Below are 21,337 nucleotides of genomic sequence, written 5' to 3' on the forward strand. Positions count from 1 at the left end.
GTCTCTCGATGTGCAAAACTGATAGAGACATACCCCAAGCGACTTGCAGCTGTAATTGCAGCAAAAGGTGGCGCTACAAAGTATTAATGCAAGGGGGCCGAATAATATTGCACGCCCCACTTTTCAGGTTTTTATTTGTTAAAAAAGTTTAAAATATCCAATAAATTTCATTCCACTTCATGATTGTGTCCCACTTGTTGATGATTCTTGACAAAAAATTAAAATTATATGTCTTTATGTTTGAAGCCTGAAATGTGGCGAAAAGTTCAAGGGGGCCGTATACTTTCACAAGGCACTGTATTTATTAGTAAGTTATACTAATTTCTGGAGTTGTCTTCGTTATGCACCTGATTTGTCTTAAATGATTCTACTGTTCTACTACAGCTACTACTTCTACTACTAGAAAGATATCTATATGACTGTTTCATTTATATACTTTAGTGAATGGTTATATAGTGCAGCTTTTGTCTTGTAGTGTAATCAAGATGTCAAATAGTTTGAAAAATAGTACACCTGTTTTTTTTTTTTTTAATCTAAGCTGCTGGTGCACATGTTTAAATGATAATGTTACTGTCGATATGCTAACAAACTGTATATACGTTTTCAGCTGGAACAGGCAGTGGTAAAGGAGATGGCTTGGTTCAAAGACACAGCACTCAGTCTTGAAAAGCTGAAAACCATCAATCTGGAGCCAGACTTGATAGCAGAGCAACTTTATGAGCAGAAGGTCAGAATATTATATGCATAACAAATGACCTACAGAAATATTGACTCACTTTGAATCCTAAATGTTATTAGGTTAAATACAATATTTGAAAGATTTGTAACTGAATAAATTGATGACAATTATGTTTTGTGTGTGAATTTATTTTTGATATATTATCTCCTGATTAGATCTTAGCAGTGGAGATTCTGCAACACAGGTTCAACATTGAGAAGATGGTGAAGATTGCTGAAATCTTAATGACATACACTGATGAAGAAGATACTGGCGATCTTCGGGTATACTATTTACATCAGTTCATGACATTTTATTAATTTTGTCCAAATGATGATTAACATTTGTGCCACAGAGTAGTTCCAATTTGTTTCCTTCTCCATATGATCTCCATACAGACACCAGTAGAGGCCTTACAGGAACAATGCAACACCACCTCAGCCACAAATGCCCACGTGGTCCTGCAACTTGAACATGCCCAGTCGCTTCTTCTCCAGTTCTCCGAAGGCCTTGCTGAGGTTTCACCTTGGCTTGCAGAAACTCAAACCCTCATTGGCCAGCTCTCCCTGAGCACTATTAGCTATGAAGCATTTCGGGAACAACAGGACCTCTTACAGGTAGGAAAATCCTGCCGGGGCACATTAGAGTGCCATTTTCCCCCCAGCATCTCTTTTTGTCCTGGTTAACAAAGAAGCCCTTTTATACTTCACAATGCGTCACTGTTTTCCTCTGGGTAAATGACCTGATCTGTTCAAGCACAGTTCACTGGTGTAATCTACTTCATTACAGCACTATTGTTGTACCTGTGCACTGTAATGGCATTTCTATTTTGTCAGGTATATCACTGAAAATGAAACAGCCTTCACTGCAAACTTTTTTTTTTGCTCTTTCTCTCTCCTTGATAAGAGTCTGAGGGAGTCCATAGCAGAACACAAACCTCTGATTGCACGCCTATGCTCTCTGGCAAAACGTTTGTCAGAACTAAACCCCATTCAGGGAGACCAGTTCTGTCGCAAGGCAACAGAGGCCGAGGAGCAGCACAGAGCCATCAGAGATCGGGTCAGAGAGACTGCCAATCTACTCGAAGAGTCCTTGCCTCGATTTGCACAGGTAAGGATATTTCTATAAAAAACCCATAAGTTTGTGCTCTACACAGACACAATTTCATGTGTTTCTTTATCCACTAGTTGAATGAGCGGATGACTCTTATCAAAGAGAGTCTTGATCGCCTCCGCAGTCGCATACAGACGCCCACCTCACTTCAAGGTCTCACTCCAAGGATACAGGAGCAGCTGCAGGACAACAAGCACACTCAGACTGAGTTGTCCAAGCTGGTACTGGGGCTCAGCAGTGTCAAAACACAGGCAGACGAACTGCTGGCTAACACTCAGGCAGCTGGGGATGGATCCATCGGAACAGGTGATAGTCTTCTCAGACATGGAGACATGGCGCTCCAAGCTACAATGCCATTTATTGTGCGAAAGGGCTATTTCGTTTCTAAGCCATATTTTTGCTTTACATTGTGATCCCAGCAATTCAGGAGCAAGTGTCCAGCCTGTCTCTGCTATGGGATGAGACACACAATCAGGCCCAGGAGAGAGAAAGCTGGTTGCTCAAGCTCTTGGATCTTGCCATGAAGTTCTGGAGTGATGTCAGCGATGTCTCGACTGCTCTCAGTGACGCTCAACAGGCAGTTGTGGATCTCAATGCTAGTCGGACAGACTCTGAAACAATCCGCCAAAGCCTTGAAACCATGCAGGTTTGTCTGGAAGCAGACATAATTAAGTCGTACTTCTATATATATCACGTATACGCTACCGTTCAAAAGTCTAGGGTCGCCCAGGCAATTTCATGTTTTCCATGAAAACTCACTTTTATTCATGTGCTAACATAATTGCACAAGAGTTTTCTAATCATCAATGAGCCTTTTAACACCATTAGCTAACATAATGTAGCATTAGAACACAGGAGTGATGGTTGCTGGAAATGTTCCTCTGTACCCCATGTAGATATTACATTAAAAATGAGCCATTTCCAGCGAGAATATTAATTTACCACATTAACAGTTTCTAGACTGGATTTCTGATTAATGTTATCTTCACTGAAGAAAAACAATGAAAAACTTTTAAAAATAAAGACATTTCTAAGTGACCCCAAACTTTTGAACTTTAGTGTATATATAATAACTGTGTAACCTTTTCCATATTTTCAACTTACAGACTCTCAGGGAGGATATAGACAGTTTGCAGGGAGATCTGGACACCCTTGGCGTTCTGGGAATGGATTTGATGTCAGCATGTGGGGATACAGACAAACCAGACGTCACTAAGTGCCTAGATGAAGTAAGTTTTTTCTTTTTTTTAAAGTCCAATTTTGACTTCTTATGTTTTGTACACTAACATAAAACCTTGTACTTTTGCTCTCTTAAAGCTCTATTGCACATGGAACAACTTGAGCAACCTGTGGAACGAATGTCACAAAAAGCTGGAGGAGTCCTTGCAGATGGCACTGCATTATCAAGACACCATGCAGGTATGCATTGAAATGCAATACATACGTCAATATATACTTCATTTGACATCCATACCTGTATAGTAACAGACCACTCCATTGCCAGTATCTTAGCCACAGCGCAACTGACACTTTGGCCTGACTCTAGCAGCGCTATGGCTTCCTGCCAAAAACGCAACAAGTCTTTTATTCTGTTGCACTAACAAAGTTTAGATTCCCTGTAGCTTCTCCTATTGTATCATTGAAATGCAGATTGTGTGGTCCTCTTCAAAAATGCAAATGAGTCAGATGGTATAGTGATGTGAGACTGTATTATGAATATGAAATACATCAGTTCTGTATACCACTATATATGATTCTATTTTTATGTATACTTTTCTCCTGCTTTACTAATAGGGTCTGTTTGAGTGGTTGAAGTCAGCTGAGTTGAGGTCTACAGAGGAGTTCATGGTAGGAACTGATCTGAAATCAGTCAAAGAGCAGCTATGTGATCTCAAGGTGAGCTCATACACTAAAGTACCCTGATAGCCAGCACCAAGGCAGTTTGGCCTAGTAAAAGTAGCATACTGAATTCAACACATATTCACTCTTTATTCCATGTTTCAGGAATTTAAGCGTGAACTTTATCAGAAGAAGATTGAGATAGAAAGCCTGAACCATCGCTTTGTGTGCCGGCTGTCTCCAGGCTCAGAGCGTCCAGGCTCAGTATCACCGCTGTGCGACTTCAGACAGCGCTGGGACAGTCTGGAGTCAGAGACTGTCAACAGACAGGTGAGAACATCAAAGCAGGTGCACTGATGTAGTATCAATGCCAGTATGCCACGACCATCCACTGAATGCATAATGCCACAATGTTAGCAACTGCTTAACAGCCTGATTACAAAAATCTATTTTTTGTTTGTAGTTATTGCCTTCAATAATGCATCCATATCAGCTGAAAGCATTCTGTCCTCTCATTGTGTTTGCAGCATCAGTTGGAGTGTGCTCTGTTGGGTCTGGGTCAGTTCCAAAATACACTGGATGAGCTGCACACATGGCTTTCCCGGACCGCTGAACAACTGCAGGGCAGCCAGCCAATCAGCATTGACCTGCAGGCGTGTGAAATAGAGCTGGCCAAACACAAGGTTGGCGGTGGCCTGATCACATTAATATACAGAGTGATTACCATTTAAAAAACAAGCCAGTCAGTGGGGCTACACTGTCATAGATAGACTCCAGAGAACACTGTAGACTTTGCTTTGAATGATTAGCCCTTTTATTTTGTCTTTGGAAATTGTTTCCATCCCCGCTTGTACCTCTTTTTAATTTATATTTTGTATACTGCTATTATCATATGTTAGGATCATTTTGGCATAGTATAATAAAGCCTTAACCTCCACTTCTTCTGCCTTCTCCAAGGTGTTGAGAAATGATGTCATGTCCCACATTCGTACTATGGAGTCCCTCAACCAGGCAGGCAGGGGGCTACTGGAGGTTGGGTCTGGAGACAGTCCACATGGTCTGCAGTCTCGACTGGAGCATCTCAATGAAAGTTGGGAGTTTGTCCATTGTGAGACTGAACGCAGGCAACTGGAATTAGAGAACAGACTGAGTCAGGTGAAGGACAAAAACAAAATCTCTGTTATGTTTATAAAACTGTAGCAAATGTTATAAGGTGGTGTGGAATAATTGTTACCTGTCAATGTATAGTACATACACGGTAGACTATTCCACATGGAAAGGGTTGCAGATAATACCAGAACACTTTTTTTGTTTCTGTTTGTAATGGTGCCCTCTAGTGGTGACTATCTAAATAGCAAGATTTTTGTTTTATAATTGGGGAAACGAGATTAAATATGTGACTTTTTGTTACAAAGCAATTCATTTAGCTCTCATCAGAACAAAAGTGAAACTGTGTAAACATAATTATATGATGAGACTCTTACTAGTGAACTGCCACCTCTGCTACCATAGTTGATTTTGCATCAACTGCATGGCCTTATTAACAGATTTGTTGTTTTCTTACAGGTACAAGATGTTACAATGGAGATTCAAGATCTTTTACAGTGGCTGGAGAACACCGACCTGAGATTGTCCTCCTCTAAAACCATGTGGGGCATGCCAGATTCTGCAAATGAAAGGCTTAATTCACACCTGGTAAGGCTTATTTTTACTTAATTTGAACAGACAAAAAAAAAAAATTAATATATATTAAATATAAGTCAAAGTAGCATTTGCTATTAAGTAAAAAAATAATCATGAAATTTCTACCCTTTTCTAATCCACAACAGGAGTTGTGCAATGAGATGGAATCAAAGCTCCATGCCTACACAGATGTGAAGAGTGCCATTTACAGGATGCTGGAGAGCAGCAACGTTGTCCGAGGATCGAGCACTGAACACAGCTTATCTATTCTTGAGCAGAAATGGGCATCTGTGTACAGCAAAGTCCAAGAGCGAAAGGTAATGTAACTTAACATATTCATCATGCTACCTAAGCCAACCTTGTTTTCAGTACCAGCTTGTTGTGAAGTGAACGATTACAGTACATCTGTGTGTAATGCTGTTCCTGCAGGCTAAGCTTACTGAGGGACTGAGTCTGGCCAAGGAGTTCCACAGTAGTGTCCAGGAAATTCTCACTAAGATGAGCAAGTGTGAAGAGTCTATCGGGTTTCTTCCTGCTCCCAGCTTTGTTCTGGACTCAGTTTGTACACAGCTGCAAGATCACAGAGTGAGTTTTTCATATACCTGCTGTTGCTATGTCTGCTTCAGTTCCACAGTGAGTATCTGTTCATGGCTAATGAAATGCTTTTACTTGCAGACACTGGTGAATGAGGTGAACACTTATGGGGAGAAGAAGACCACAATGGAGAACGCAGGCTGCAGACTAACAGAGCTGAGCAGGAAGGAAGACTGTGATGTCATTCATAACCTGATCATGACCGTTCAGGATCGATACAAAAAGCTGCAGCAGAGAACTTCAGAAAGAGGCAGGATGCTGGAGGATGTTAAAAAGAATGCTAAACAGGTATTAGAATAATTCACCTTTGGTATAAACGTTATATATTCTGAAGATGTGCTGCTCAGGTGAAGCTTTGTATTGAATCTATGTTTATTTGTCATATTTCAGTTTAATGAATCTTGGCGCCTCCTAGTGGACTGGATGACTGAAGTAGAACAGACATTAGACACACACAAGGAGATTGCAGTGTCCCATGAAGAGATTAAGCAACAACTGACTGAACAAAAGGTGCAATTGGCTTTACAATCAATACAACTATAAATGCAACATGCCTATGAGTACCTTTAGTGTTCATTTATATATTATTTATTTATTGATCATTCTTGTGATTAGGAGTTTCAGAAACTGCTGAGATCAAAAAGGCCCATGTATGAGGCCACTCTGAAGAGTGGCCGCAGCCTCCACGAAAGAGCTCAGACCAGCCATGACAGGCAACATCTGGAGAACCTAATGGCCGAACTCAAAGACACATGGGACACCATCAGCGGCAAGTCTATGGAGAGGTATAGAACTGTTCAAATGGGAACACACACGCCTGAATTTCTATGAAATAACAAGCCAAACACTCATATTTATCAAAATTAATGTTAAAAATATACCTACTGTTGGATGTGTTTTCTTCTGTCAGACAACATAAGCTGGAAGAAGCGCTGCTGTTCTCTGGAAGGTTCACTGATGCTCTGCAGGCACTGAATGATTGGCTGTATCGAGCAGAGCCCCAACTAGCTGAAGATGTTCCTGTCAGTGGAGACAGAGACATAGTCAATAATCTCATAGACAAGCACAAGGTATAGCTCTCAACCAAATGAATGTGCTCTGCTAAAGATTGTGTGAATAACTTACTACAGGTTGGAATAAATTCAGGATTTTATGCAGCTTCTAATTAGCCTAGCCGCGCTAGACAACCCACGGCAACGAATTTAATTCTCTGCCAGGGAGGGTCTAGTTACCCTCCATAAGGCTCGAGGCTGGATTCTCCTAAAACTGGCCGGACCAGTCACCATGAAGTGTAGAGTCAGAAGGCGGGCGTAACGAAGTGACGACAGAGGCGTGACGATTCTGACAGAAACAACCAGCGCACAATAAACAGTTGTCTTTCGACTCGGCTTTGGCCACAGCCCTTAAAGATTTGAAGCTAAAATTCAACTTGAAAGATAAACAAAGGACGGCACTTAAGTGTTTCATTGAGAAGAAAGACATATTTGGACTTATGCCGACGGGATATGGCAAATCCTTAATATACCAGTTGGCTCCGCGGCTCTGCTGGTTGGGAAGCTAATGGGACTTAGCCACAATCCGCCGGTGCTCTCGGAACTATGTCAGCCTATTTGTTGCGTTGATTGGTTGTATACCTACCCAATTGCTGCAGAGGGATTTGATAGACAACCTTTTAGCCCGCCTCCCTCCCTGTCGAGCTTCTCTAGACCCTTGTGCCGTCAGAAACATGGGGATAGCGTGGCTAGGCTAGCTTCTAATAAGAATAGAGAAATAGAATTCAGATCGAATATTGTACAGTTTAGTATGACTTGCAATAATTGGCACTCTCATCGTCATAATGGATCCTTCTCAGTATTAGTCCCATTTTCTTACAGTGATATTACATGTGGTGCAACACAATAACGTTCTCTTTCATATTTGTGGAGCAGTTTCTTCATAATCATTTAGGGAAATTGTATTGCAGTTTCTAAGAATTATTTTCCTTCCTCTCAGGCCTTCCAGAAGGAGTTGGGAAAGCGAGCTGGATGCATAAGGACCCTGAAGCGCTCTGTGAGGGATCTGACCAGGAGCAGCACGGCTGACGCTCACTGGCTGCAGGAGCAGATGGATGAACTGGAGGGCCGCTGGGAGGCTGTGTGCAAGCTGTCAGTCAGCAAGCAGGACAGGCTGCAGGCTGCCCTTCAGCAGGTACTGCTCACACATAGGGAAGGACCGCATCTCTCCCAAATGTGCAATAGCTATGATGATGCATGGGTTGAACCTTAAATTTTTTATGAGCTTTTAAATAGTCAGTTTTCTGAGACACACATTGGTGCAGGAGTTAGCACTGTCACCTCACAGCAGAGGGTTCTGACTTTAAACCTACTGGTTGCCTTTGTTGGTGGAGTTTGCATGTTATTTCTGTGAGTGAGTGAGTTTTCTGGAGGTGCTGGGTTTCCTCCCACAGACCAATGGCAATGATTGCAGATGGACTGTTGATTCTAAATAGGTGTGAATGTGAACATGTGAGATCGCGTGTTTGTTGTTTGAGATAGAAAAGAACCTGCTTCTCTTCAATTAAGCTGTTTATTTTCTAATATAAGTGTCGTAAAAAATCTTGTACAAGGACCCTTTTTGTTTGGAACAGCCTCTCAGAAAAGGATAAAAGTTTGATATGAACAGAGCATTGTATGCATTATCGTGAAATGTGATTGGTTACAGAACATAAACATATAATTCAGATATTGAAATGTGATTGGCTAAAGGTGAGGATAAAGTGTGGTTTAGACTTTGTTGTCCTATTAGTTGGTGCACAGATATGTCCATATCTGTTGGAACACAATCCATCCAATCTCCAAGAAATGCACCCTGTAAAAGAAACTTCTTCCTGCTTTCTGTGATGTGATGCAGCTACTGGTGGTATCTCATGGAGGATGCAGGTGTCTCATAGGGAGGATTATTATGGTTTCCACCCTTGAACAGCCTTGAGTTAGCAATTTCAGTGCAATTAGTTGTTACCTTACAAAGAAATGGGAATATACTGTGAAGCAAAGCCAAATTTCCCTATCTTTTTGGTGTGTGTGTGTGTGTGTGTGTGTGTGTGTGTGTGTGTGTGTGTGTGTGTGTGTGTGTGTGTGTGTGTGTGTGTGTGTGTGTGTGTGCAAACTATCCAGACTGACCTGTCCCTGGTTGTTGTTGTCCCTTATGTAGCAGTGGCGATTGCTCTAAGACTGCAAGGGAAGCTCAGCTTCCCCTAAAATGTCGAAAAAATAAGTGGTCCAATATTTACTGTTGTGTGTACATTTCAATGACTAAATATGCGTGACAACACGTTCATCTTTTGTTCAGAATCAGCTACTTATCACAGGACACTGACTCGGCTTTTTTTTTCACTCATCCTCGCAGCGCCACAGCGCTTTTAACAGTCGGACGCTGAGCGTCTCTGTGAAGCATAGAGTGGGTTGTTCCACTGCAGTGAAACTGGACGGTTATTGGATAAATGCCGGGCTTTGTCCCGCCCATCGGACGCTCAGCGTCTCTGGGGGTCTATGGGGCAGTGGGCTGGCCCGGACGCTGGGCATGGTGATTGGATGATCTGTCTGAAGCTTGATTGACAGCGACATGAGCAAATCAGCGATCTTGAAGTTAAATGATGCACCAAAGCACTTCTCAAGTTTTTCATTCTGTTGTTCTGAGTTGATCCGGAGGCATCAGTGATATTCAGAGACTTTGTGTTTGTGAGAAACGACTAGCGTTGTGTTTGGAGACTCTTTTAGGTCACTCTGCAGTTTCTGTCCCCAACCAGCAGCTGCAGCTGCAGAGCTTCTCCCCCGTCACTCACTCACACTCAGGCGGTCCAACACGGTCTCACGGGGATTCGTGAAACTGTCACGTCAGTTTTTGTTTCGGTTTCGTGCGCACCAACACGATGTCGTCATGTTTTTCGTGCCGCTCACCACGAGCGAAACCCGCTGTGGTAATCACATCTGAAAGTGGTTTATACCGGCGGATTCATGACGATCTAAGCTGTCCATCGGCGTTTGCGGCCGCCGGACATTCTTTAAATTCCTATGCAAATTAGGCGGATTCATGACGATCTAACCTGTCCATCGGCGTTTGCGGCCGCCGCCACGGCCGCCATTGCGGCTGCCAGACATCCGGCCGCGGCCGCGGCCGCAAACGCCAATGGACAGCTTAGATCGTCATGAATCCGCCGGTATAAACCACTTTCAGATGTGATTACCACAGCGGGTTTCGCTCGTGGTGAGCAGCACGAAAAACATGACGACATCGTGTTGGTGCGCACGAAACCGAAACAAAAACTGACGTGACAGTTTCACGAATCCCCGTGAGACTGGGCTGGGCGGTCACACAGCAGCTCCAGCTGCTAGCAAGCTGCAAACAATGGCAGACAATGCGAATGTTGTCGACTGGATTTTGGCGAAGCCATTTGATAGTGCGCCTTACGAAGAGAAAATTAGTGTTATACTGCAGGGCAGATCAACTCCTAAGATTGAGTTGGTGCAAAAGGTGGGGAAAAGTAACAGGTCTTTTCAGCTGTCCTGGTATGACAAGGTCAGCTGGCTGACTGGAAGTGCTGTCACCAATAAAATGTACTGTTGGCCATGCCTCTTGATGAAACCATCTCAAGGATGTGTTGTCTGGTCAAAAGTGGGCTTTGGGGATCTATCTAACTTTGACAGGGCATACAAAAGGCATGAAAAAAGCAATGAACATGTGAGTGCATGTGCAAGGTTGAGTTGCCTCGGCAGAGTCAGGGTTGAACATGCAATAAATGAAGGCGCTCGCATTCAAGTGGCAAAACGTAATGAAACCGTAAAACAAAACAGGGCTTTCCTAAACCGCCTTATTGATGTGACTTCATTGCTTGGCCGCCAGGAGCTGTCATTTAGGGGGCATGATGAGAGTAGTGAATCATCCAACAAGGGGAATTACAGGGAGTTTATTGAAACATTATCAAAATATGACTCTGTCTTGGCCACACAATTCCAGTCATCAGCTGTGTTTTCTGGCATGTCCCATACAATCCAAAATGACTTGATCACTGCTCTTTCAGCCACTTTTTCACATGAGATAAAAGATGAAATTCAGACTGCTCCCTTTTTTGCATGGCAGGTGGATGAGACAACTGATATAGCTTGCCGTGCCCAACTCTCTGTCATTGTTCGCTATGTGGATAGTACAGGAAAAATTCAGGAGCGCTTTATTGGATTTTTTGATGTTTCTGGGGGAAGAGATGCTCAGTCTGTTTTCAAAGTCTGAAATGAGAACATGCAGGGCTACAATTTCAGGGAGAAACTTGTGGCACAAACTTATGATGGGGCTGCTGTCATGTCTTCAGCTCTACATGGTTTGCAGGCCAAAATTAAAGAAATAGCCCCCAGTGCAATATTTGTGTATTGCTATGCACACAGACTGAATCTGGTGCTGTCTCAGGGGGCTAAATGCTTATCTGAGTGCAGAATTTTTTTTTGCATCACTCTCTGGGTTTGCCACGTTTTTCTCAAAATCCACAAAGAGGATGTCTTTTCTTGAGTCTTCAGGCTGCTCAAGGTTGCCCAGAAATGCTCCTACTCGATGGAATTTCACATCACGGATAGTGAGCACTGTAGCAAACAATTATGATGCCCTCCTGCAGACTTTTGAGAAGATCATTGCAGATAAGACCATGGATGATGATACATTAGATTGTGCCAAAGGCTTTCTGATGAAACTGGAGGATTTCGAGTTTGTGTTCATGTTGTACACATTTGAGCAAATCTTTTCTGAGAGTGATGTGGTGTTTGACATTGTCCAGCAGAGAGCTATGGATGTTCTGTACTGCAGAAAAAGAATTGAGTCTCTTCTTGCTTATGTCAAAGAGTTCTTTCCAAGCTGTTTATGCCAAAGCAGCAGATCTCACAGCAGACCCACAAACTGAGCCCCTGAGAAAGCGCCGTCTGTCACAATTACAGGATCCTAAGGAGCGCTACAGAAATCTGGCTGAGGACTCTCTTATCCCGCCCACATTTTACCGCAGAGGCTTCTGTTGCTGTCTATCAAGTATAGCCACGCCCCCTGGCTCCGCCAACTTTAACGATTTATTTAAAATTCAGTATTGATTTATTTTAAGATCGGCCACATGATCTCTCATTTTGACCATGAAAACTAACGGGAAAAAAATCCTGAGCCGTAGAAAATCAGTCTATCAAATTTTATTTTTTCCAAAAATGAATTGGGGTCTATGGAGAAAAAGCTTTTTGGAGCCAACCCTAGCGGACGGCGTGATATTGCAAGTTTTTGACACTTCCGGGTTGGCTTCAATTCTGGAGCCAGATGCTATGTCCACTATATATACACACAGTCTATGAGCTGTACAAACTGTTGTCATTAGTAGCAACGATTGGCGCTACATCTGCAGGTGTAGAGAGGAGCTTCTCCTGTTTAAAGTGCCTCAAGTCTTACACCCGCAACACAATGGGCCAAGGCCGTTTAAGCAGCTTAGCTCTGCTGGCCATTGAGAGGACACTGGTGAAGTCCCTGGAAAAGACTCCTAGTTGGTACGACCGGGTTACAGATCATTTTCTTGAAAAGGAACAGAGGGTAGAATTTACATACAAAAACAAAACAAAACAAAAAAAAAAAAACAGACACATATTACAATGTATGCTGAAAATGAGCTTCCCCTCCTAGGAAGACCAGCAGCCGCCACTGGTATTCAGTCCTTCAGTGCCTGTGTCACGAACTGAGCTGGTGGACCCGAGCAGAAAGCCACACTACCAGGGCTGGCTGAATGCAAGTGGTTTTATTGTTTGGGGGTGAAAATGGTGGCTAGGTGGGGGAAAACCAGGGTGTAGGAGCGGGGGGTTCCAGGCAAGAGTGGGGGGGTCCAGCCTCCTGGCGCCCTACGGAGCCAGCCAGGGGGCCCACAGGGGGAACTGGAAGGGCCCACAGGGGGAACGGGAAGGGCCCACAGGGGGAACGGGAAGGGCCCACAGGGGGAACGGGAAGGGCCCACAGGGGGAACGGGAAGGGCCCACAGGGGGAACGGGAAGGGCCCACAGGGGGAACGGGAAGGGCCCACAGGGGGAACGGGAAGGGCCCACAGGGGGAACGGGAAGGGCCGGACTGAACTGAGGGCAGGGAAGGGCCGGACTGAACTGAGGGCAGGGAAGGGCCGGACTGAACTGAGGGCAGGGAAGGGCCGGACTGAACTGAGGGCAGGGAAGGGCCGGACTGAACTAGCAGGGCAGTAGCTCTGGGGTCGGCCCGAAGGCTCAACTGGCCAAGGATGGATAAGGCGGAGGGTCTGCTCCGGAGGACGGACCGTGGGCCGGACTGGCTGGGGATGAGTGGGCCGGAGGATCCGCTCCGGAGGACGGACCGTGGGCCGGACTGGCCGGGGATGGGCAGGACGGAGAGTCCGTTCCGGTGGGCGGCCTGGGGGTCGGACTGGCCGTGGATGGGCAGGACGGAGAGTCCGTTCCGGTGGGCGGCCTGGGGGTCGGACTGGCCGTGGATGGGCAGGACGGAGAGTCCGTTCCGGTGGGCGGCCCGGTCAAGGCTGGGCAAGCCGGAGGGTCCGTTCTGGGGGGCGGCCCGGAGGCGGTAGAGGCCAAGGCAGGACAAGCCGGAGGACCCGTTCTGGGGGGCGGCCTGAAGGTGGGACGGGTTGAGATTGGACAGGGCGGAGGGCACGCTTCAGAGGGAGGCCTGGAGGCGGGGCCGGCCGAAGCTGGACTCGCCGGAGGGTCCTCCTCCGAGGACGGCCTGGGGTCCAGACAGACAGGCGAGGCCGCTCCGGCGGACGGCCCAGGGGCTGGGCAGGTAGGGACCGGACAGACCGGCGGGGCCGCTCCGGCGGACGGCCCGGGGGCCGGACAGGGCAGAGGGGCCGGGCTGGAGGCGGAGCTGGGTCCGATGGGTCCTCCGGGGGCAGGACCGAACACTGGGCCAGGGGCCCCTCCGGGGGCGGCGCAGGATCCAGGGGCCCCTCCGGGGGCGGCGCAGGATGGGAGGCGCAAAGCCTCTTCATGGACTCGGGGAAGACCTTAGTCCTTTCTAAGGCTGCCGAGGTTCCAGGGAGCGGAGGCGGGGCGTCGACGGCCTCCTCAGGGAGCGGAGGCGGGGCGTCGACGGCCTCCTCAGGGAGCGGAGGCGGGGCGTCGACGGCCTCCTCAGGGAGCGGAGGCGGGGCGTCGACGGCCTCCTCAGGGAGCGGAGGCGGGGCGTCGACGGCCTCCTCAGGGAGCGGAGGCGGGGCGTCGACGGCCTCCTCAGGGAGCGGAGGCGGGGCGTCGACGGCCTCCTCAGGGAGCGGAGGCGGGGCGTCGACGGCCTCCTCAGGGAGCGGGGCGTCGACGGCCTCCTCAGGGAGCGGGGCGTCGACGGCCTCCTCAGGGAGCGGGGCGTCGACGGCCTCCTCAGGGAGCGGGGCGTCGACGGCCTCCTCAGGGAGCGGGGCGTCGACGGCCTCCTCAGGGAGCGGGGCGTCGACGGCCTCCTCAGGGGGCGGGGCGTCGACGGCCTCCTCGGGAGCGGGGGCGGGGCGTCGACGGCCTCCTCAGGGGGCGGGGCGTCGACGGCCTCCTCGGGAGCGGGGGCGGGGCGTCGACGGCCTCCTCGGGAGCGGGGGCGGGGCGTCGACGGCCTCCTCGGGAGCGGGGGCGGGGCGTCGACGGCCTCCTCGGGAGCGGGGGCGGGGCGTCGACGGCCTCCTCGGGAGCGGGGGCGGGGCGTCGACGGCCTCCTCGGGAGCGGGACGTCGACGGCCTCCTCGGGAGCGGGGGCGGGGCGTCGACGGCCTCCTCGGGAGCGGGACGTCGACGGCCTCCTCGGGAGCGGGGCGTCGACGGCCTCCTCGGGAGCGGGGCGTCGACGGCCTCCTCGGGAGCGGGGCGTCGACGGCCTCCTCGGGAGCGGGGCGTCGACGGCCTCCTCGGGAGCGGGGCGTCGACGGCCTCCTCGGGAGCGCCCCCAGTTCCCGCGGAGGTCGACGACGCCCCGCCCCAGTTCCCGCGGAGGTCGTCGACGCCCCGCCCCCAGTTCCCGCGGAGGTCGTCGACGCCCCGCTCCCGAGGAGGCCGTCGACGGCCTCCTCGGGAGCGGGGCGTCGACGGCCTCCTCGGGAGCGGGGCGTCGACGGCCTCCTCGGGAGCGGGGCGTCGACGGCCTCCTCGGGAGCGGGGCGTCGACGGCCTCCTCGGGGGCGGGGCGGCGTCGACCTCCGCGGGAACTGGGGGCGGGGCGTCGTCGACCTCCGCGGGAACTGGGGGCGGGGCGTCGTCGACCTCCGCGGGAACTGGGGGCGGGGCGTCGTCGACCTCCGCGGGAACTGGGGGCGGGGCGTCGTCGACCTCCGCGGGAACTGGGGGCGGGGCGTCGTCGACCTCCGCGGGAACTGGGGGCGGGGCGTCGTCGACCTCCGCGGGAACTGGGGGCGGGGCGTCGTCGACCTCCGCGGGAACTGGGGGCGGGGCGTCGTCGACCTCCGCGGGAACTGGGGGCGGGGCGTCGTCGACCTCCGCGGGAACTGGGGGCGGGGCGTCGTCGATCTCCGCGGGAACTGGGGCCGGGGACTGGAGCCCCTCCGGGGGCGGAACAGGGGGCGGAGCGTCGTCGACCTCCGCGGGGACTGGAGCCCCTCCGGGGGCGGAACAGGAGCCGGGGACTGGAGCCCCTCCGGGGGCGGAACAGGAGCCGGGGACTGGGTGCGGGGAGGAGTGTCCAGGAAGTCCTGTGTCTCCTTGGGTAGGCGGCAGGTTAGCTCGGGCCTCTGGGCTGCTAACCTGCGCGCCAAGACTACCGTGCTCTCCTTGCCAGTCTCCTTCCATTCCCACCAGAGGTTGCTTACAGCATAAAAACAAAAAACACTCTTCTCCTTGCAAGAAAAGAAGAACACGTAGGACGAACCTGAAGTCTGGGTCGGCACCTGGCTCGGGGGTACCGAGGACTGGGTCTGGGGGTCAGCGGGCTGGGTCGAGGTCTTGCTAGGCATGGTGACTGAAAACTACACAGGGTGGCTCCAACAACAATCAACAGTGGGGTGTACTGAGCTAGACTGGATTTAACAAAAGGAGAATTACTCACAGTGGGGCCGATGAGACGAGGAGCAGAGCAGAGGGATTCCAGTCACGGGGATGGCGAGGGCTGTGGAGGGGAGAGGGTAGGTCCAAACCCCGGTAGTGGGCTCTCCGGGTCCGTTTGTTGGCCAGAGTATTCTGTCACAAACTGAGCTGGTGGACCCGAGCAGAAAGCCACACTACCAGGGCTGGCTGAATGCAAGTGGTTTTATTGTTTGGGGGTGAAAATGGTGGCTAGGTGGGGGAAAACCAGGGTGTAGGAGCGGGGGTTCCGGGCAGGAGTGGGGGTCCAGGCAAGAGTGGGGGTCCAGGCAGGAGTGGGGGTCCAGGCAGGAGTGGGGGATCCAGGCAGGAGTGGGGGTCCAGGCAGGAGTGGGGGATCCAGGCAGGAGTGGGGGTTCCAGGCAGGAGTGGGGGTTCCAGGCAGGAGTGGGGGTTCCCAGACAGCTGGCTGCGTGGAGGCAGGAGAAAAACAAAATCAGAACAAGGCAGGAACTCAAACAGGAAATGTTAAGGGCTAGAGAGTGAACTGAACTGCAAGGTTTCTGGTTCAATACTCTGGCAGGGAGTGGAAGGCTGAGCCGGTACTTATTGTAGGGGTGAGTCGTTAGCATGATGATTGTCAGCTGCCCGGGAGCCGTGGAGGAGGTTGATTGCCTGAGTGGAGTCAGCTGAGAAGCTCGACTCCACTCAGGCACCGAGCTGCAAGGGAAGAGACAGGGCAGAGGAGCAGATGGGAGACAGGCAGGCCAGGCAGGGCAGAGGAACAGATGGGAGACAGGCAGGACAGGCAGGGCAGAGGAGTGGATGGGAGACAGGCAGGGCAGAGGAACAGGAGAGGGGGAGAGAAGCATGAGCAGGAGGAAACGGATGGGAAAAGGGGTATTTGGGGATGTCAGGTGGGAAGGATGGGGGTGAGGAGGGAGCCCTGACAGCCTGGGACTGATGTTCTCCCTCTATTCAGGTCAACACAACTCATACATTAATTTCACAATAAATTATAGTAGTATCAGCATTGTACTACTTATGGTATCAATTGCAGTGTTAAGCCAGCAGTGCCTTTAAAAAAATTTGTAATTTGTCTCTTTGTGTTAGCCCAGGAATGGGGTGTGTCCAAGGTCAGCTGAGATAGGCTCCACTTCTCCATCACCATCTACAGGATAGAGTAACTAGCCATTAGTAGCTAATGAATGGACAGAATCCATCAATATTTAGTATCCCGCTGGCTTTAAATTTGACAAAGAAATGACAAATAGTATTCTTTTTCTTGTCAGCATGAAACGTCTAACCATCCAGTGATTCCAGTGGGAAAAGTGTCTTTGAAATTCAGGTTCCAGGAAGCTGCGGCCATGAGGAAAACTCTGTAATGATATGTAAAGGGACTAACTGCAATCCTTATCCATATCTTCATCTTTGTTGTTGTTAGGCTGAGAAGTTTGATGGGCTTGTGCACTCTTTTATGGAGCGGCTCACTGAGGCAGAGAGGATACTCAAATATGGGGTCATACCAGAGGAGGAGGAAGGTCTGCTTGCCTTCCGCAAACAACACAAGGTCAGTATATGATACCTTTTCGCTCCTCACAGGAAGATTATTTTTTCCCATCTTATCTTCTTCAAAGGAGGTCAGAGGTCAGGGTCACCAGCAGAACAAGTTAGTGCAGATAAGGATTTAGCATTTGACTGAAGGACAGTTAAACAAGGCAATGTTGGAACCCAAAGCTGAGTAGTTTGACTATCAAGCAACTCTATGGTTTTCTGCACAAATCTTACATATTATAAGAAAAAATAACTAGTAGGTTTATGTTGTGAATTTAAAAAAGCATTTTAAGATAAAAGCTCATCTTACTGAGCAAAACACTGAATAGATTATTTCTGCCCCTCTAGGAGTCACTAGGTGTCTTGCAGGCTCAAGCAGTGGACTTAGAGAACATCCAGTGTCTGGGTGAGGAGATCCTGGGTTCCTGTCACCCAGACTCTATAATCACCCTCAAATCTTGGATCAGTGTCACTAAGACCCGCTATGAGGAGGTGAGTGTTTTCATGACAAAATAATAACCAATGACAAACTGAAATTTCCCAGTGTCAGCATTGAGAGATGTGACAGACCTCCTCCCCTTCCCTGTTCCCTGTGAGTCAGGTTCAGACCTGGGCCCAGCAGCAGGGCCAGAAGATCCAGGCCAGCTTGGCAGCAATAGAGGCAGAGAGAGAGGAAGTCCAGAGACTGCTGGACTGGATCTCCTCAGCAGAGGAGGCCCTCAACCTCCGAGACCAAGAGCCTCTGCCTGAGTCCACGGAGCAACACAAAGAACTTATCGAGCAGCACAGCGTGCGATTTTTCTCTTTGTCTACTACATTTGACCAATTCAGTATCATTTCTATATGTATCATTTCTACATATATATCTATATGTAATCATAGCTATCTGTTCCTTTTTGCAGGTCTTCATGGAGGAGTTGAATAAAAAGTTCACAAAGGTTGAACATGCCACAAAAACCTGTAAACACAAGAGCATTTCGAAGCAGCAAGTTTCCCCCAGCAAACGGCCGCTAACGAGTAAGCAGTGTTGTTTACATTCTGTTATTACATAGACTAAGGTCAAAAGCTGCTTGTGGACCAAAACTGACTCACATTGTACTGTTTCTCCATCCAGAGAGGAGGAGCACTCTGAAGCTGCAGCCCGCTGTGCCGGTTCCCCTGGAGCACCTCGACCCCCAGACCCCACAGCTCAGTCAGCTGGTCAGTCAGTGGCAGAAACTTTGGCTCCTGGCGATGGCGAGACAAAACCGCTTGGAACAACATCTGCAAATGCTCAAAGAGGTTATTGTGCATTTTAGAATATCCCAACAGACATGTTAACAGGTTGTGTTGTTGTAATAATAGACGAAAAACCATGGTGATTATAAATGCCTTGCAAAACTGAATTCAACATCATAACTGACAGAAGTTTTGTTTTTCTATGCAGATGGAAGAATTTGCAAACTTCGACTTCAACATTTGGCGAAAGCGGTACATACAGTGGATTAGTCATTTGAAGTCTCGGATCTTGGATGTATTCCGCAGTATCGACCGGGACCAGGATGGAAGGATCAGTCAGAAAGAGTTCATTGATTATGTCCTTGCCTCTAGTAAGAACCTTTTGCCAATGATCAGTTTAGTACTGAGATCTATGCATTACTCTGTTAGGTTTATATGTAATTAGCATGCCGAAACCTTTAATTCTCACAATAACACCAACAATGATTCCAGTTATATCAGTAAATGTTTGAAAAGCCGGTGTTCATGACAGTATAGTTCCCCAAGTTTGCTATTTCAAGTATGCAGCGTCTTTCGGTAAAAGTTTTAAATGTTCTTGCCTGTAAAATGTAGAATTTCCAACCAACTCTCTGGAGATGAATGCTGTGGCAAACATCTTTGACCTGAACAGCGATGGCTTCATTGACTACTATGAATTTGTGAGTGCCCTCCATCCCAGCAGAGATCCCTACCGGAAAACACTGGATGCAGATCAGATCAATGAAGAGGTACGGGCAGCTTGTGCAACAGAAATGGTGCATTGTGTATTTACTGTGACATTTACAGACACACTATGACATTATTTTGCCTTCCTTAGGTGAGTCGACAGGTATCGCAGTGCAACTGTCCCAAGAGGTTTCAAGTGGAGCAAATAAGTGCCAACAGATACAGAGTGAGTCATTTTTAAATGCATGAATTCTCTGACACACATACACAACTAGAAATAGTCGATATTTCTAGTTTGTTTTAAATATACATAAAGGCTGAAGATAATAAAGCATTTACTTGTGCTGCTGTGAACTTGAAGTGATCAAAGTTGTGTTATCTTTACTGTCTGTCTGCTGCAGTTTGGAGATTCCCAACAGTTGCGGATGGTTCGAATCCTGCGTAGTACATTGATGGTCAGAGTCGGAGGAGGATGGACCGCTCTCGACGAGTTCCTGGTCAAGAATGACCCCTGCAGAGGTGAGAAACACTGAATAATTCCTGCAAGCAATTTTCAGCTATAATATTTTCCACTTTGATAGCATGGAATTACAATGCTTTGCACACCATCTGTTTGGAAGTCCATTAGATTTATTACAACTGACATTACTGATGTAGTTCTAGCAGATGATAGATAAACATTATGAGCATTAATTTATACACAACACATCATCCAACTTGAATTTTACATTCTGTTTGTGCTTTTGTGCCATGCTATCCTAAAGTGTAGATGTTGCTCCTGCTAGATGTTGCTTTGTTGTTGTTTTGTCACTGTCAAAAGAATACTACATAGAGTCCAACTTTGGCAATTCTTCAGGTTCTCAAGCTACAAAAAACACTGATTGAGCTAAACACGTGTTATTGCAAAGTTGAAAACAGGACTGTGTTTTTATAGCTGATATTTCTGGAATGGATTAGTAAACGATTCTATACATTTCAGCATTTCTACTTAATACAAGTTTTGCTTTTGGTAAAGTTTTAATACAACTCTTGTCATGTTTCATTTCTATCTAAATGCTGAATTTTTCTTAGCCGATTTTGTACTCACTACTTTAAATAGCAGATCAGTTAAATATATTGTATGTTTGCTGGCCATTGTAAGCAGTGTGGGTAAATGACAGGTTTTACAGTATTCTGTGGTATTCTCCTGCTGCGTGGCCAACAGTAAAGGGCCGGACCAACCTGAAGATCAAAGAGAAGTACTTGTCGCCTGCAGGAAGCACTTCTAAGGGTTTGACTGTCAGCAGGTCTAACTCAAGTCTCAGCCTCTACAGCAGTGCCTCCGCCCCCACCAGCCCCATGACACGAAAGGCAAGATTTAACCTCGTTTTCCCTGTAAAGATCAATTTATACACAGCTACATGCTACATGTAGTATATTAAGATCAAGGTGTTGTGAATGAATGAATAATGAATCATGATTTTTTTAACGGAAAGTTGGTATATTTTTTTACTGTTCTTTTTAATTTACAAGCAACACACTGTTTCTAATTGCAAAGTCTTAACTTCATGGTAACTTAGCTTGTCACAATCTGAAGTGCTGTCCTGTGTAGTGACTCTAGGATAGTAGTACATCCCAAAAAAATGCAAAAAGGTACTTATCTACACCTTTACTATCAGCTTCGTGGAGATATTTGACTGAAATTGTTGTGACACATCTGGTTTTAGGCATTACTCCGCAGAAGTTACTCAGGTGACCGTTGCATCCGTCCCAGGAGCTCCATAGCTGCTTTGGGCTCTGATCTACAGTTTACCACAGCAGGGGAGGACAACTCCTGCTCTCCATCAGGTCAGCCAGTCACTTCAGTTATTTTTTAATGAAATCTGCCTTG

General features: G+C 48.0%; 1 protein-coding gene across 1 annotated transcript in view; it reads left to right on the forward strand.

Moving 5' to 3' along the window:
• The window catches only part of macf1b (microtubule actin crosslinking factor 1b), a 30,380-nt gene that overhangs the window by 7,171 nt on the left and 1,872 nt on the right, over positions 1 to 21,337 (forward strand). The window contains exons 8-38 of the mRNA XM_051957233.1: positions 608 to 727; positions 895 to 1,002; positions 1,117 to 1,335; positions 1,625 to 1,828; positions 1,906 to 2,137; positions 2,251 to 2,477; positions 2,938 to 3,060; positions 3,149 to 3,250; positions 3,626 to 3,727; positions 3,836 to 4,000; positions 4,198 to 4,353; positions 4,628 to 4,825; positions 5,237 to 5,365; positions 5,500 to 5,670; positions 5,783 to 5,938; positions 6,029 to 6,235; positions 6,338 to 6,457; positions 6,563 to 6,732; positions 6,858 to 7,017; positions 7,940 to 8,134; positions 17,435 to 17,560; positions 17,893 to 18,036; positions 18,146 to 18,334; positions 18,447 to 18,561; positions 18,659 to 18,825; positions 18,971 to 19,133; positions 19,375 to 19,529; positions 19,619 to 19,693; positions 19,869 to 19,986; positions 20,672 to 20,817; positions 21,174 to 21,294. Of these exons, the coding sequence (XP_051813193.1) occupies positions 608 to 727; positions 895 to 1,002; positions 1,117 to 1,335; positions 1,625 to 1,828; positions 1,906 to 2,137; positions 2,251 to 2,477; positions 2,938 to 3,060; positions 3,149 to 3,250; positions 3,626 to 3,727; positions 3,836 to 4,000; positions 4,198 to 4,353; positions 4,628 to 4,825; positions 5,237 to 5,365; positions 5,500 to 5,670; positions 5,783 to 5,938; positions 6,029 to 6,235; positions 6,338 to 6,457; positions 6,563 to 6,732; positions 6,858 to 7,017; positions 7,940 to 8,134; positions 17,435 to 17,560; positions 17,893 to 18,036; positions 18,146 to 18,334; positions 18,447 to 18,561; positions 18,659 to 18,825; positions 18,971 to 19,133; positions 19,375 to 19,529; positions 19,619 to 19,693; positions 19,869 to 19,986; positions 20,672 to 20,817; positions 21,174 to 21,294 (4,783 nt within the window). The remainder of the gene's footprint in view (positions 1 to 607; positions 728 to 894; positions 1,003 to 1,116; positions 1,336 to 1,624; positions 1,829 to 1,905; positions 2,138 to 2,250; positions 2,478 to 2,937; positions 3,061 to 3,148; positions 3,251 to 3,625; positions 3,728 to 3,835; positions 4,001 to 4,197; positions 4,354 to 4,627; positions 4,826 to 5,236; positions 5,366 to 5,499; positions 5,671 to 5,782; positions 5,939 to 6,028; positions 6,236 to 6,337; positions 6,458 to 6,562; positions 6,733 to 6,857; positions 7,018 to 7,939; positions 8,135 to 17,434; positions 17,561 to 17,892; positions 18,037 to 18,145; positions 18,335 to 18,446; positions 18,562 to 18,658; positions 18,826 to 18,970; positions 19,134 to 19,374; positions 19,530 to 19,618; positions 19,694 to 19,868; positions 19,987 to 20,671; positions 20,818 to 21,173; positions 21,295 to 21,337) is intronic.

The sequence above is a fragment of the Acanthochromis polyacanthus genome, chromosome 12 (assembly GCF_021347895.1).
Source record: "Acanthochromis polyacanthus isolate Apoly-LR-REF ecotype Palm Island chromosome 12, KAUST_Apoly_ChrSc, whole genome shotgun sequence".
Classification (NCBI taxonomy): Eukaryota; Metazoa; Chordata; class Actinopteri; family Pomacentridae; genus Acanthochromis; species Acanthochromis polyacanthus.